We start from the raw sequence: 15118 nt of genomic DNA, 5'->3' as shown, positions 1-15118 counted from the left end.
TCCCAGCTTCCGTAATCCGAGTGATTCTGCACTCAGCAGGATGGAGAAGGCACAGTGGCGGCTGGGAGATGAAGGGCTGGGAGATAGAGCTGCCCGACGGGCTTGAAAGGTCTTCAAGAACCTCGAGGATTCTCCCCCAGAGAGAAACTGAGGCCCAGAGAGAGAATCGATGAGCTCTGCATCCCACCACAAGCTCACGTAATAATGGGATGCCAGAGCAGTCTGTGGATCCCGGCCCACGCTCTCTTCCTACGACATCCAAGTAGGGGAGGCTGGAGTGCTGTTGGAGGAGCCTTCAGCCTGAGGAAGGGCGGAGCCAGGGGACAGTCTGAAATGCAGGCACTCGGTCCTTGCACCTGCAGCTTGCCCTGACCGCTACGCTGTTGGAAATGCAGTCTCTGGATCCACCTAGACCTAGGTGCTCGGGATCTGCCTGCCAGCCATACACTCAGGCCCTTTTGTGAGCAAGTGGAAACTGATATACATGGAGTCCACTGTCTCCCTCTGGAGAACTCTTCATGGAGACCAAGAACATACCTTGGTGAAACCTTCTAGAAGCCTGTGGCACACACAGATGCCAAGAGGGGTTGACCTTTCCTCTCCTGGAAAATGAGTAAATAGAAAGGACTCAAGGTTCAGGGGACCCACACAGCCAGGCTACCCCTGTGTGAAAAGAGGTGCTCACACACCCATGGCCCAGGACCTGCTTCTTCTTAGTCTTGGTCCAGGACTCTGACTGTGAATCTTTAAAAATCAGTTTGGAAAGATGGCTGTATTCAAGAAGTGGGTTTGCTCTGGCTGGGCCACGGGCAGGGTATGGTGGTGGTACCCTCTGATTCGCCCAGCTCACAGGCCTGCCAGGCCAGCTCAGCGGCAGTACTCCCTCTCAATGCTCGCCATCAGCTCCTCTTCGGAGTAATCGTAGGAGATGGCCGACTGCCCCTCGGGCCTCTTGTGGCTGCTGCTTGGGGCTCTGTGGGCGAGAAACGCAGATGAGGGTGAGTATCACCTTCAAACTCCTATCTCCTCTAGCAACCACGGTGGTCTTTAAGTGGTCCATCCTAACAACCAAACCAAAAACCTCTGCTCGAGGAGACTGCTGAATCTCTTTCCTACCCAACACATGGACACGATCATCTTCACCCATATCTGCCTTCATCCTCCCATTTTACCAATCAAGATCTGAAATGAAAGTGAGACAGGACAAGCTGGATGCCACGGTCCATCCAAGGCTCCTGGCTGACCTTCCGAGACCAGCATCTGGGGCTCTGTATACTTCTCCCAAAACACAGAGTGAGAGACCTGGGTACCGCTGCTTGGGATCCTGAGATCAGCCTGCGGTCAAAGCATCTGCCTTTCCTACGATGTCTACGGGGCAAAGGGGAACATCCAAATGCTGTGGAGGAGGCCAGAGCTCAGCTGGCTTTGGTGCACAGGAGCCCTATGGCCCTGGACCAGTCATGTGCCTGGCCCCAGTCTCCATCAGTAAGAAGGAAGGACTGCATCTCAAGACTGACTAGAGTGCTGCATGAGGTGCTGCATGCGTCTAGAACAGAGATGGGCACCCAGGAGGGACTGAACAGTAGTAAGTGTGAAAGCTGCTTGCAGCCGTGCAGGCCTGGAATAATGGCAGTGGCTACCCTTCTGGCCTGTTCCTGGGGAGTCTCTCCTGACGGCTGCTGGAGGAAAAGGAACGCAAACAAGGGGCTCAGCCTACCTTTAGAACAAGCCAGGGAGTCCTGCAGGATGCTGGCTGTCCTGCCAGAATGCCAGAGCATTCTGGAGTCCCCCACCGACAGGAACAAGCCCCTCTAGGGTTACCCCTGCCAGTCCCTGGTACTAGGAGATGTGAGAGCTGAGACCTTAAGGGTTAAGGGTATCCAAGGTCACTGTAGACTGGCTGTAGACCCCCCCACAATGTCTGCTCCCACTAGGCATGCTGATATTCCTGCAGGCGGGACCCCAGAGAGGAGGGGCAGGAGACATGGACTTGAGAGGGGGCCCACAGCAGCTCCATGGTCCCTGCGCTCTAAGGGACCCGAAACACTGACATTCTTCTGTGTGTGTTTGTGTGCATGTACTTGTGTGAGTGTGTACAAATGTGTTTAGGTACTCGTGCCATGGCACACAATAGATTTTGAAGGACAACTTGCAGATGTTGGGTTCTCTCCTATCCTGTGGGTTCTAGAGATTTAACTTAGGTCATCAGACGTGGTGGTAAGTGCCTCTACCTGCTGAGGCGTCTTGCTGCCTCGTCCATTTTTTTCTCTGTACTGGGCAGTCGTCCTGGGTCATGGCAATGCCAGGGGAGCACTCTACCCCTGGACTGTACTCCCAGCCCCCCTGAGGAGGATTAAAGGCTCTGGGGCACTGTGTGCAGGGTTTGGGTGTCTGTTTGTTTGAGACAGGGTCTCACTGTGTAGCCCAGCCTGGTCTGGAACTCCTGCCTCTGCCTCCCCAGTACTGGGATTAGAAGCTGAGCCACCAGCCTGGCAATCCCAAGTGTGAAACTTGCCGGGGAGTTTTAAGTGCGTTTTCCTGGTGACCTTTTGGAGCTACGGTGGTTATTGTCACCATCTAGGCTGTGAAGTCCTTACAGCAAAGGACAGTCTTTACAGATGAAACCGCTGGATAGAGCAGGCAGGACACCTGAGGATATCTGGATGAACCTGAAGGGTCCAGAATGGCCACAGAGAAGCCAGGTCATGACCTCATACAGGAGGAAGCTCAGAGCTGCTGTGAGTGACTGGGCTGCTGTGACCTCCCTTGGCTCCCCTAGAGAGCTCAGCTCTACATGAGCCTCACGGACCTGCAGGTCGGTGGGGACAGGAGCGCTTTGAGGTGACTAGATCTGAAGCACTATGTGTTAGGACCCACCCAGCATCCTGATGTATCTGGTAATCATTTGACGTAATCTCCCTTTAAGAGGAAGACACCCCTCCCCCTCCTCCTTCTCTCCCTCTCCCTTTTCCTCTCTTTCTCTTTCTCCCTCACTCTTTCTTTCTATTCCCTCTCCCCTTCCCCTTTAATAAAACTTTCCACGTGGATGCTGTGCCTGCATGGTGTAACTTTCCACTGGTCCACACTGCAGCCCGCCGCCATGTCTTCATGGCGCATCTCCCTCACCCACCTGGGCACCTTGGCCCAGCCTGTCAAGGCATCCTGCATGCTGTATCACAGCACTGTGGGCTTGTGGAGGACATGTACTCCCTTTCCATACTTACTCAGAGGCACAGCTGTCTTCCGGGGTGTCCTTAATCTTCTTTTCTGGGGACACCTTGAACAGGAGGAAAGGAAGAGGTGTTGTAGAATATTATTTTAAGCTGTGTTACTTTTGTTTAACTCTGTGAAGCTATGTTACTGTGCCTGTGTAAAACACCTGATGGTCTAATAAAGAGCTGAACAGCCAATAGCGAGGCAGGAGAAAGGATAGGTGGGGCTGGCAGAGAGAATATATAGAGGAGAAATCTGGGAGAAGGGAGTGAAAAGGAGGAGCCAGAGAAGGAGGAGGACTCCAGGACCAGCCACCCAGCTACACAGCAGGCCGGAATAAGAGTAAGATTTACAGGAGTAAGAGAACGGGAAAAGCCCAGAGGCGAAAGGTGGATGGGATACATTGAAGTTAAGGAAAGCTTGCAAGAAACTAAGCTGAGCTAAGGCCAGGCATTTATAATTAAAAATAAGCCTCCATGTCTGAATGTATTTGGGAGCTGGGTAGTGGGACCCCCCCAAAAAAGAATAAAAAAAACAACAAAAAAGAGGTATAAAAACTTGCCAATAGTATAGATGATTAGCGCTCTGACTTTATGGGGAAGAGAGCAGTCACCATGTTTAACTCACGGACTGCAGACATCAGAATGGGGAAGGTTCTCGCCAACTCTGGAGCCCCAGGTACCCATTTTACAGTCAAGAAAACTGAGGCTGTGAGAGCGACTTATAAAACTCATAAATACATGAATAGATAGAGGAAACAGCAAGGCTCAGGTCACATCTCTTGCCTCCCAACTACCCCCTCTTATTAGGTCATTCTGTCCCTCACCTCCAGACATCAGTGTCCAATGCTGCGTAGCATGAGACGATCCTATTCCCACCCCTAGAGATCAAGAGCCTTGACCCCTCCCTTCAAGTATGCAATAAGTATTCATATTTAACCTGAACATACACCTAGAATCCCAGCATTTGAGAAGCTGAGGCAGGAGGAATGCTCTGAGTTTAAAGCCAGCAGAGGCTTAAGAGTGAGAACTTGTCTCAAAATATTCATATGTATGCTTACTTAAACAACTAAAAAATGATTATTTTTAGAAAGAACTGTGAACAATATTTCTGTCGCATACAAGCAGCCTAGCGTAAGGCATTTTGTTAGAGCAGTTTGAAGGGAAATGATGCAAAGATAAGGGGAAAGGACTCTAAAAGCTTCTTAGGACAAAGAGCTCAGGAAAAGCCTGGCCACCTAGAGTCAGGAATGAGAGGACGAGACAGAGAGCAGTAGGCAGCTTGCAGACTAGTCACAATGTTCCAAGGATGTGCGAGAGCCGTAATTCTAATTCTAGAATCCATCAGAATAAACTAAAATTTTTCCAGACATCATTCAGTTTATCAACTGTTGCCTGTTCTGGAGAAAAGTGTGTGTGTGTGCGCGCGCAGGTAGAGGTGTGTGTGCATATATGATATGTGTGCACATCCATGTGTGGCAGGCTGAAGGCAAGTGTATTCCTCTATAACTCTACTTTTCTGTTTTGTTTACGTTTTTAGCCTAGAGTTCAAAGCTTGGCTAAACTGGCTGGCCAGTGAGCTCCAGGGATCCCTTTCTCAATCCCCAGAGCACCATGGTTACAGGTGTTCATCAGCACCCCTGGTCAGTCCCCAGAGCACCCTGGTTACAGGTACACACCACACCACCCCTGGTCAGTCCCCAGAGCACCGTGGTTACAGGTGCACACCACCACACCGCTGGTCAGTCCCCAGAGCACCGTGGTTACAGGTGCACACCACACCAGATCTGGTCAGTCCCCAGAGCACCATGGTTACAGGTGCACACCACCACACCACCCCTGGTCAGTCCCCAGAGCACCGTGGTTATAGGTGCACACCACCACACCGCTGGTCAGTCCCCAGAGCACCGTGGTTACAGGTGCACACCACACCAGATCTGGTCAGTCCCCAGAGCACCGTGGTTACAGGTGCACACCACCACACCCCTGGTCAGTCCCCAGAGCACTGTGGTTACAGGTGCACACCACCACACCTGGCTTTTACCTGGGTGCTGGGGATCTGAACTCGGGTCCTTATGTTTATACAGCAGGTATTTTACTCACTCCCCAGAGATATTTGAAAGTTTTTTGTTTTAAGCCAGATAGGGGTTGGTGGAGAGATTGCTCAGTAATTGTGACGGCCATTCTTGGTGGTCAACCCGACTACATCTGGAATGAATTACAATCCAGAAGTGGAGGGCACACCTGTGAGAGATTTTGTTGTTGTTGTTGTTTGGTTTGAAGAGGGTGAATCTACTTCTAGTCCGGACCTTTGAGGTAAGAAGACACACTGTCTTTGATCCAGCTCTTGAGGCAGGAAGACACACCTCTAATCTGGGCCACACCTTCTGCTGGAAGCCCGTATGAGGACATGGAAGAAGGAAGCTTTTGCCCTTTGCCTTCTTGCTCTTGCCTTGCTAACAGGTCCATTCCTTCACTGGCATCAGAGCCTGCTTCTTCAGAATTCCAGCGTCTACTGAAGACCAGCTGAGACATCCAGTCTGGTGGACTGAGCCACTTCTAGAGTCTAGGACTTTCTGTTCATAGCCTGCCACTGTTGGATTATTTGGAGCATGGTCTGTAAGTGACTCCAATAAATCCCCTTCTTTATATGTAGAAAAGTTGACTTATTCTATAAGTCCTGTTACTCTAGAGAGCCTTAATATGGCAGTTAAGAATAAGTGTGTGCCGCTCCCACGGAGTACCTGGGTTTGGTTACAGCATCTCCATATCGGCTCAGAATTATCTGAAACTCCAGCCCAGAAGATCCAGTCCTACCTTCTGGCTTCCGCAGGCCCCCGCATGCTTGTGGTGCATATAAACACACACAGGCACATGCACTCACAAAAAAGTAAATACTATTGTTAAAGTCTAGCTGGGACTAGGGTCACACACTGGTAATCCCAGCACTCAGGATGCTGAGGCAGGGGGATCAGGAGTTCAAAACCATTTTCAGCTACAAAGGGAATGTAGTAGGGCCAGCCTGAGCTACGTAAGACCCTGTCTCAAATACCAAAGAAAACAAAACACCCAGAAAATAAACCACTTTACCTGTGGTAAAATACACATTACCAGACTGGCGGTGGTGGTTGGTTTCATTTGGGGGGTTGTTAGTTAGTTAGTTTGTTTGTTTGTTTTACGGTGGACACATCAACACATTGACAGACAGAAAAGCGTTAAGGAGACCTCCAGTAGCTGATCAATCCACCAGCGGGCAGTTTTCAAGATTCTGCCAGTCAGGCTCCGCTCTTCACCACCAGGGGGCACTGGTCTCCCACCACGGTGGTCAGTGTTAGTGGCCTCATAGGAAGTGTTCCTGTGGCTTCCCTGAAAGTCCCAGCCCTCTATAACGACCTCCAACTCCCAACAGCCAGCGAGGTACGTGCGACTCCATTCCTTACCCTAACAGAACAGAGACCACCATGGAGGGGTCAAGGCCATCTGTGCCTCCCCAGTTTCAGAGGAACTGGCTTTGAAAGACCGTGGAAGCGGTTTCCCACTTCTGGGGTTTCCTGGTGGAATGTGCCATCCTTTCATCAAGGCTGGCTCCTGGAGTGCCGTCTGATACAGTGGGGAGACTTCTGGCTGAGGTTTCTCCACTCCCTGACGGTGCTCAGCGGCTTGGTGCTGTCTTTCCTATGGGGCATTCCTTCTTCCTCAGAGCCTCTGTGTTGCGGGGTGGACTCCCTCCCTGGTGCGGCGTGGACTCCCTCTGTGTTGCGGCGTGGACTCCCTCCGTGGTGTGGCATGGACTCCCTCCGTGGCCTCCCCAGCACTGTGTGAGTCAACCTCATGTCTCTCTCTTCTTCTTTTTTTTTTTTGTTTTGTTTTGGTTTGGTTTGGTTTGGTTTTTCAAGACAGGGTTTCTCTGTGTAGCTTTGCGGCCTTTCCTGGAACTCACTTGGTAGCCCAGGCTGGCCTCGAACTCACAGAGATCCGCCTGGCTCTGCCTCCCGAGTGCTGGGATTAAAGGCGTGCGCCACCACCGCCCGGCGTCTCTCTCTTCTTGAGGTCGGGTCAACACGCCGCTTCATGCTGTTTCCAGGCGTGATCTCTGCTCTGGCCTTGACTGCAGACACCCTGGTACTGTCTAGGAGGTCTTGGTTTTGCTTGGGCTGTGACTCCAGCATCTGTAGGTCCTTCTGGTGAGTCGACTCCGCAGCTGCGAACTCCTTTCTATAGCTTCTTCACCTCGCATTCCACCGCAGGGCAAGCCATGCTCACCCTAAAGTCTTGGCTGGTGGCCACAGCAAGACTCCCCCAGTCCTCCTCAGCTACAGTAAATCCAAAAGCAGCGAATGAAATGTCATTCAGCTCCAAAAGGTCTCACTATTCCACGCAGGCTTGTGAAGAATGATCTATATACACTCTCAGGGACGGCAATGCCCTTCATGACTTCCCTAGGCCACCACTGACTGGGGGTTGGGAAGTTGGGGGAATAATGGAGTTCCTATCCCAGTACGGAAAGCGCTGAATAGATGGTGTTGGTGCTGAACCAAAGTCTTCTCTACAAGTGCCCTCAAATGTCACCAGCGCAACCGTTGACTCTGGGACTGAGACAGTGCCATGAGTCGATGACCTAGCAGAGCTCTGTCTGTGACCTTCCCCCAGCAGGGCCCTGCCACAAGCATTTGAAAAGGCAGGAGAACACTGCAGTCCCCTGCCCCCACCCTCCATGGATGAACCTATATCCATAGCTTGTTTGACCCATGAAGAGACCTCTGATTGAGGGGGCGCTGTTGTGTTCTTCAAAATCACTAAATGACTTTAAAAACCACCGATTCCAATCCATAGATTTCCCTAGCTTTTCCATTCTGCAGAGTTTGAAGTTTCAGATGCCCAACTAATACTCCTGATGTCTGAGACCTACTGACGCTGGGCACTTCATGTGGCCATGAGATTAAAAATTAATCCAGAACGGTAACAGGAGAGGGGTGTAGGACCATGACTTAAAGGACAGGAGTTTGGTAGACCATCTCATGTCCCTTAAAACATGGAAGGATACATGCAGGGAAAAACCTGTTTATGAAATGGTTTAGTAGGACAAATCAAAACAGACATAAATACACATACCTAAAATAAGATAGTTAATAAGATTATCCTTACCTTTAATTTTTTTCTTATAACCCTCATTTTGAAAAAATCAAAACAAATAAATCTAGCCTCAAAAAATTCCTAAATAGCTAGGCATAGTGGCACACACCTGTAATCCCAGCTTTTTTTGAGCTTGTACTGCATAAATAAGTACAATTGTTGTGTCATTAAAAAATAAAATATAGGGGTTGGGGATTTAGCTCAGTGGTAGAGTGCTTGCCTAGCAAGCACAAGAACCTGGGTTCGGTCCTTAGCTCTGGAAAAAAAAATTAAAAATATGGGTGAACATGGAAAGCATTAACACATGACTGAGACTTAAGTACTCATTAAAATATGTGTATGTGCACGCAGATGCGTGTTTAAGCAGGAGTGCAGTGCCCTCAGAGACCAGGAAGAGGCATTGGATCCCCTGGAGGGAGTTACAGGGAGAAGTGAGCAGCCTCACATAGGTTGCGGGAACTAAACTCAGGCCCTTTGCAATAGCAGGAAAAACGCAGAATGACTGAGCCATCCCTCCATCCCTTAAGAACTTTGTTGTTGTTGTTGTTGTTTTTGTTTTTCGAGGCAGGGTTTCTCTGTGTAGCTTTGCTCCTTTCCTGGAACTCGCTTTGGAGACCAGGCTGGCCTCAAACTCACAGAGATCCGCCTGCCTCTGCCTCCTGAGTGCTGGGATTAAAGGCATGCACCACCACCGCCCAGCGAACTTTTTTTTTTTTTTTTAAATAAAGTCCCATATAACATGACATTCAGGATGATGATTCAGGGATAATGCATAATCAGACATGAAAGCATCCCTGTCAACAGTGGTTGCAATTTTCCTGTTTTCTTGCTTTCTGGTGGAGGGAAGGATCAGACTCAACGTCCTTACACATGCTAGGTACAACCTCAACCTGCTGGCTGCTGTGTTTAAATGAAGGCCTGTAAAAGGATTGCCATTTAATTTTGATGTTCTGTTATTTAAAAAAAAAAAAACCCTCCTACATGTTAGAAGGTTATGAATATAAGGAAAAAATTCTTCTTTCCTAATAAAAGAATAGGAATAGTGCATTCACGCCCCATCAAAGGGTCCTTTTTGCTTGGGGGGACATTCTCTCAAACATTTTTGAGGAAAGGCCACCTTCCATGGATGGTTCTTGAACTTGCAATTCTTTTCTATCTCAGTGGTGAGTCACTAATGCAGAGCCCTGTAAGATGTACAGCTCCTAGCTGGGCAGTGGTGGTGCATGCCTTTAATCCCAGCACTAGGGAGACAGAGGCAGGCTGATCTCTGAGTATGAGGTCAGCCTGGTCTACAGAGTGAGTTCCAGGACAGCCAGTGCTACACAGAGAAACCCTGCCTCGAAAAACAAAAACACAAAAAAGAAAGAGAAAAAAAAAATATGCACAGCTCCTCCTGAAGGAATCAGCTGCAGATGTGAGCAGATGCAGGCAAGTTACACAGCACAGAAAACAGAAGCGTGAGTTCCAAGCTCTAGCATGTGCAGTGTTTTTAGAGGCAGGGGCCTCACTTCCTGATTTTTGTCTCCTAGGACTCTGGGATTCATTCATTAGTTTGAGAAACATTCACGGCACAGGGGACACATCTGAGGTATCCCCCTCCCCCAAAGAGTAACCTGCTTTGACTTCACACTTCCTGTGGTTGATATATTGTGCACCCCAATAAACTTCTCTGGGGTCAGAGAACAGAACGACCACTAGATGGACATAGAAGCCAGGCATCACCGGTGACACACACCTTTAGTCCCAGGACTTGAGATCTCATGTCTTGCTCGGGAAAGACACAAGCCTTTAATCCCAGGAAGTGATGGCAGGAAGCAGAAAGGTATATAAGGCATGAGGACCAGCAACTAGAGGTCTTTTTAAGCTTTTAGGCTTTTAGCAGCAGTTCAGCTGAGATCCATTCAGATGAGGACTCAGAGGTTTCCAGTTTGAGGAAACAAGATCGGATGAGAAGTTGGCAAGGTGAGGTTGTTCTGTTTCTCTGATCTTTCAGCATTCACTCCAATACCTGGCTCCGGGTTTGTTTTTTATTAATAAGACCTTTTAAGATTCGTCTACGACTTACTTTCTTTCTTTTTCTCACGGCAGTTTTTTCTGTGTAGCCCTGGCTGTCCTAGAACTCACTCGGTAGACCAGGCTGGCCTCAAACTCACAGAGATCCACCTGCCTCTGCCTCCCGAGTGCTGGGCTGGGATTAAAGGTGTGCACCACCACTCACCTGGCACACAGTTTATTTCTTGAACCTACCTTCTCATACCTCTCTCTCTGCTACTGCTTGGGTCCAGAACCCGGTCAGCTGGACAGCCAGCGTAACCCTGGTGGATCGTGGTTCCCCAAGCGTTCCTCTGTCTGATTCACCCCTCTCCTGTGTTGAGACATCTCCCCAACAACACAAAACCATGCTCCCTGCAGCCTTCAAATACTCACTTCTTCCTCAGAGTCTACACCTCCTGACACAGCCAGGCATCGATGCTGAAGACCTCTGCAGCTACACCCCAGCTACGCGTACCACCATGGACAGGGTACACAGAGCACCCCCCCCCCCCTACCCCCGTTCTCTGCTCTTGTCCTCTGACCACTTCAGAGTAAAGAAGTCACTCCCTCCTGTGGACTCATCAGACTGACTTCTCACCACCCCATTCTATACTTGATCTTTGGACCTTCTTCCCCCTGGATCCCAGGCCAGCGCTCTGGGCATCTGTCTTTGTCCCTAAGACCTAAAGCAAGCCCCACTTACCAGGGGCTAGAGCGGTGTCCGGGAGTTCCTGTCTCTGAGGCTCTTCCAGCTGATACTCAGCAAGACTGGGAAAAATCCATTCATTTCTAAACTTTTGAAGTTCCCTAAGCACTTGAGAATGACACTGAAAATTGGTGTTCTTGCTATGTCAAAATCCCCAACTGTTTGTTCTTGGTTTGGTGTTACGTAACTGCAGGCTGATGTAGTCTTAGAGGAATCCCGTTATATAATTCAGTCCGCCTCACTACGGCTCACTTTTCCTGTTGTAAACCTCCACAGGGCAGGGGGGAGGAGGGATATGGGACAGAGCTCTGTTCCCGGCGGGGCTGAGGGGTCTTCCCACCATTCCAGGGGCCTTTCCTGGTAGCCGGGCCCAAGAAGACATTCCCTCTGCCTCTGCTGCCCTCAGCGAAGCCTCCGGCTACGGACACTGACTTTGGCCTCCTCTCCCCGCCAGGAGCCGCTAAGACGGTTCAGAATTTTAGCTCTGTAGCAGCAAAGACATGCCAAACCAGAGCGCTGGTTTTTAACTGTTTTTCTAGAACAGCGGGGGTGTTGTTACAAGTGTTCAGCAAGAGGGGATAAAGAAGCCAAAAGAAGTCAACGCATCTTAAAAAATAGCTTGCAATTTGGGAATTGCAAGCCAAAGATCCGGATGCGTCCGACGCGGCAGGGCGTTCTGTTTGGCAGGTGGTCCACCCACTTATGGTCTCCTCCCATCCCCCTGTGTAGCCTGATGGCCGAGGCGGAGGCCCTCCCTCGCGGGTCACTTCCCACCTGAGCTGCAAGGATGCTGCAGCTGGAGTGCATGCAGCCCCACTGGGACGGGGAGGCGAGCCCTGGACCAGAAGAAAGTTCTAGGTGTTTCTGCCAACTGTTGTTTGTACTCGGTCCTTTAAGGCTGTCCCTGTGAGTCACCCCGAAATAGAGACAGTAGCGGGCACCCACCAAGGAGGCAGAGTGAGAATATGCAGGGGTGGGGTAAGGAAGGGGCACAACGCCCTAGGACGGACGGAGGTGGGGGCGGGGAGCGCACACTGGAGTAGCACAGAGGGGACAGTAGGGACGGAGGCCTGGGTGAGAGGACACTGGGGCTACAGAGGGATGAGTCTGGAGGGACAGGCGCCCACACTCACCGCGGGAGGGAGCCGGGCGGGGCCGCGTGGGGACGGCTCCCGGGGTCCCCAGGCCTCCGACTCGGCCAGCAACTGGTCCAGCAGGCGCAGGGTCTCCTCCCGGCCGCCGGGGGGCGTCGCGGGGCGGGGATCGCGGCCGGTCTCCTCCGGTGTCGCGGCCGTCGGGGCCTGGTGAGCCGTGCCGCCCTCCGAGGTTGCCTCTCCAGGGCCCGCCTGGCGCCTGTCCGGGCTGCGCCGCCGCCGCCTCGGGATCCGGCCGCTCCGGCTGCTGCCGCTGCCCATGGCGCGCACCCAGCCTGGAGCGCGCAGCAGCCGGGGAGCCGGGGAGCCGGGGAGCCGGGGCCGGACTGGGGCGGGAGCGCGGCGGGCGGGACGGGGCGGAGGAGCAGGGAGGGGGGACTCCTGGAGGACTGAGGAGGGGTGTGCGATGGAGAGATGGACGGGGGTGGGGAGTCACGGGGGATGGGGGGCCATGGGGGATGAGCGGGAGGAGTCGTGGGGATGGGAGCGATGGAGAGGGGAGGCAAGGGTGATCAGGGGGGGCTGGAGAAGATAGAGGCTGATGGGGGAGGTGGGTGATGCTGGTGATGGGGGGAATGGGAGGATGGGGAAAGACGGGGTAGCTTCGGTGATGGGAGTGGAGGAGACCTGGGGGGGGGGCGGTGCCCGGGACAGGGAGAAAATAAGGAAGGAGATCCTGGGGGTCGGAGGGTAAGAGGGATGAGGACAGGGTAGGGGTGACAGGCCGGGAGACCCCCCCAGGAGATGGGAGGGCCGGGGTAGGGTTGTACTGGAAGGAGGTGGAACAGAGCCGTAAAGGGCGCGGGGTGGGTAGACTTGGAGGGAAGTCAGGGTGTGGGGATCATGTTGGAGAAGTTTAGGGGAGCTTTATGGGTGGAAGTCATTCTGGGGGCAAGGGGAGCAAGAAACCGGCTGAAGGGAGCTGGGGATAAAAGACAGGAATGCTTGCAGCAGAGCCGAAGGCCAGGGTAAGGGGGGCATCAGGGGTCAGGGTTGGAGAGTAGTATTGGGGGAGAGGGGGTCGCTGGGGACTCAAGGTAGAGGTGTGAGAGAGAGAGCGGAGGCAAAGTGGGCGGGAGACGGAGACGAACTGGAGAACCAGGCGTGTGAGGAAGAGAGAATGTCCAGGGGAGGGGAGAGGTTGGGGTGGCCAGCCGAGCGCGGGTTGAGAGGCTTGCACCAGGGCCTGGGGCGGGGCGCACTAGAGGGGCGTGTCCCTGGAACAAGATTCTCCAGGCCGAGAGCAAAGACTCTGGGGTGGGCGTGTGAACCTGGGAGGGACCGCTGCCCAGGAACCTGGGGCGGTTGGATTGTGGGAGGCTAGACTCCTGGGCGGAATAGGGTGAACTTCGGGGTCGAAAGGTCATCACCCCTCTCTGGCCTCGGGTTGGGGCCGCTGTAGCCGGTTCACTGCAGGCTCTGGTTTCCTTAGTCTCCCGGTGGTGTAGGTCTGGTTTCTTAAGCTGTTCCCACACCAGGCTCCCTACAGGCCTGGGGCGACCCTGGATCCGCTAGATTTGTGCTTTCGTTTTTAGTTTTCCAGACAGGGTTTCTGGCTATCATGGAACTCACTCTGTAGACCAGGCTGGCCTTGAACTCAGAGATCCTCCTGCCTCTGCCTCCCGAGATTTGTGCTTTTATGGGACACTGACCCCGCAGGCTGTTTGAGGGGACAGAGAGATCATATAGGTGACTTAGCCCTAACTCCTGTAGATCCCAGAGGAGCCGTCGGGTGATTTGACCTCTTACAACCTCAGAGTAGAAGCAGGACAGTAGAAATATTTCAGCGGATCTAGTAAACAGCCTGCCCTTCAGTGGCCTCCTCACGTTTAGACTGCCCCAGCCCAGGCAATCAGACCTCAGACCGAACAAGAGGGGATGGGACCCTACTAGAACCAAGGTACACATGCCCACCAACCACACACACACACACACACACACACACACACACACACACACTCACACACTCACACACACACACACACACAAACGCGCACACACGTCATCAGAGACTCAGAGTGTGCAAACAGAGCTCCAGAAAAAGAAAAAAAACCCAAATACTTATCACCTTAGAGAAACAAAAGATATTTAAATGAAGAATAAAAAGAAAACAATGCCCCCTCCCCCACCAAGGGGGGGCAGGAATTCTGCTGGTCATGAGTCCATGAGTCTAGCCTTTCCTCCTTTCCTGACTATTTAAAATAAATAAAGCTCTTATTTTTAAGTGAATTAATGTCATCTACTGTAGGAAAGGCTCCAACCCAGGAGTCTGGACCCTACCATCGGCTGATCTTCTGCCTGCTTCCTTTCCAGAACTTTCCAAGGCAGGGTGATTTAAACATCCTGAGTTTAGCTGTCTCTGGTTTTGACCTGCCAATAACCCCGATCCATACTGGATGGCAGACCCACTGTGAAAGTGGAATTTGGGGCTAAACTCTCCCAACTGCGGGGTGAGATTTTACTATTTTAATCACCGCAGGAGTAGACGTTAGAAACCTATGCCCGTGGAAGTGGGATGAACGTGAGACCAAATCTGGGCCGGTGTGTTTGTATTACCATGAGAACCGGAGTGGAGCCAGTGTTTACACCTCCTCCTCTTCCTTCTTCCTTTTTAATGGGATCTCTTGATCATCCAGATGTAGGGGATGGGGCCAGATGCACGACTTGCTGACATTTGGGTGTTCCAAGTGCACAGATGTGTCTAGGTTAGAAAGTACTGACATAAGTTTTCTCTTTATGAAAACAAATTCTCATCTTGAAACTCTTCAAGTTGGAAAAAAAAATCAGAGGGAAAGAAATTTTTCTTGAACGAAGTTCAACTCAGTTTAATCATTTAAAAGAAAACATGTTTTACTCCTGCCCAAGTCGAGTCAAGTCAT

The 15118-nt window shown here is 51.6% G+C and overlaps 1 protein-coding gene across 1 annotated transcript; it reads right to left on the bottom strand.

Moving 5' to 3' along the window:
- Positions 1 to 744: 744 nt before the first annotated feature.
- Cys1 (cystin 1) lies at positions 745 to 12500 on the bottom strand. Its single transcript, XM_059248593.1, has 3 exons — positions 12219 to 12500; positions 3225 to 3277; positions 745 to 973 (listed from the first exon to the last, which is right to left on the bottom strand). Exons 1-3 carry the CDS (start codon positions 12498 to 12500, stop codon positions 868 to 870), a joined length of 441 nt encoding a protein of 146 aa, XP_059104576.1. The 3' UTR covers positions 745 to 867.
- Positions 12501 to 15118: the final 2618 nt, after the last annotated feature.

This window comes from Peromyscus eremicus, chromosome 22 (assembly GCF_949786415.1).
Source record: "Peromyscus eremicus chromosome 22, PerEre_H2_v1, whole genome shotgun sequence".
Taxonomy (NCBI): Eukaryota; Metazoa; Chordata; class Mammalia; order Rodentia; family Cricetidae; genus Peromyscus; species Peromyscus eremicus.
The sequence above is the reverse complement of the archived record's forward strand: the minus strand, read 5'-3'. Positions and strand labels throughout refer to the sequence as shown.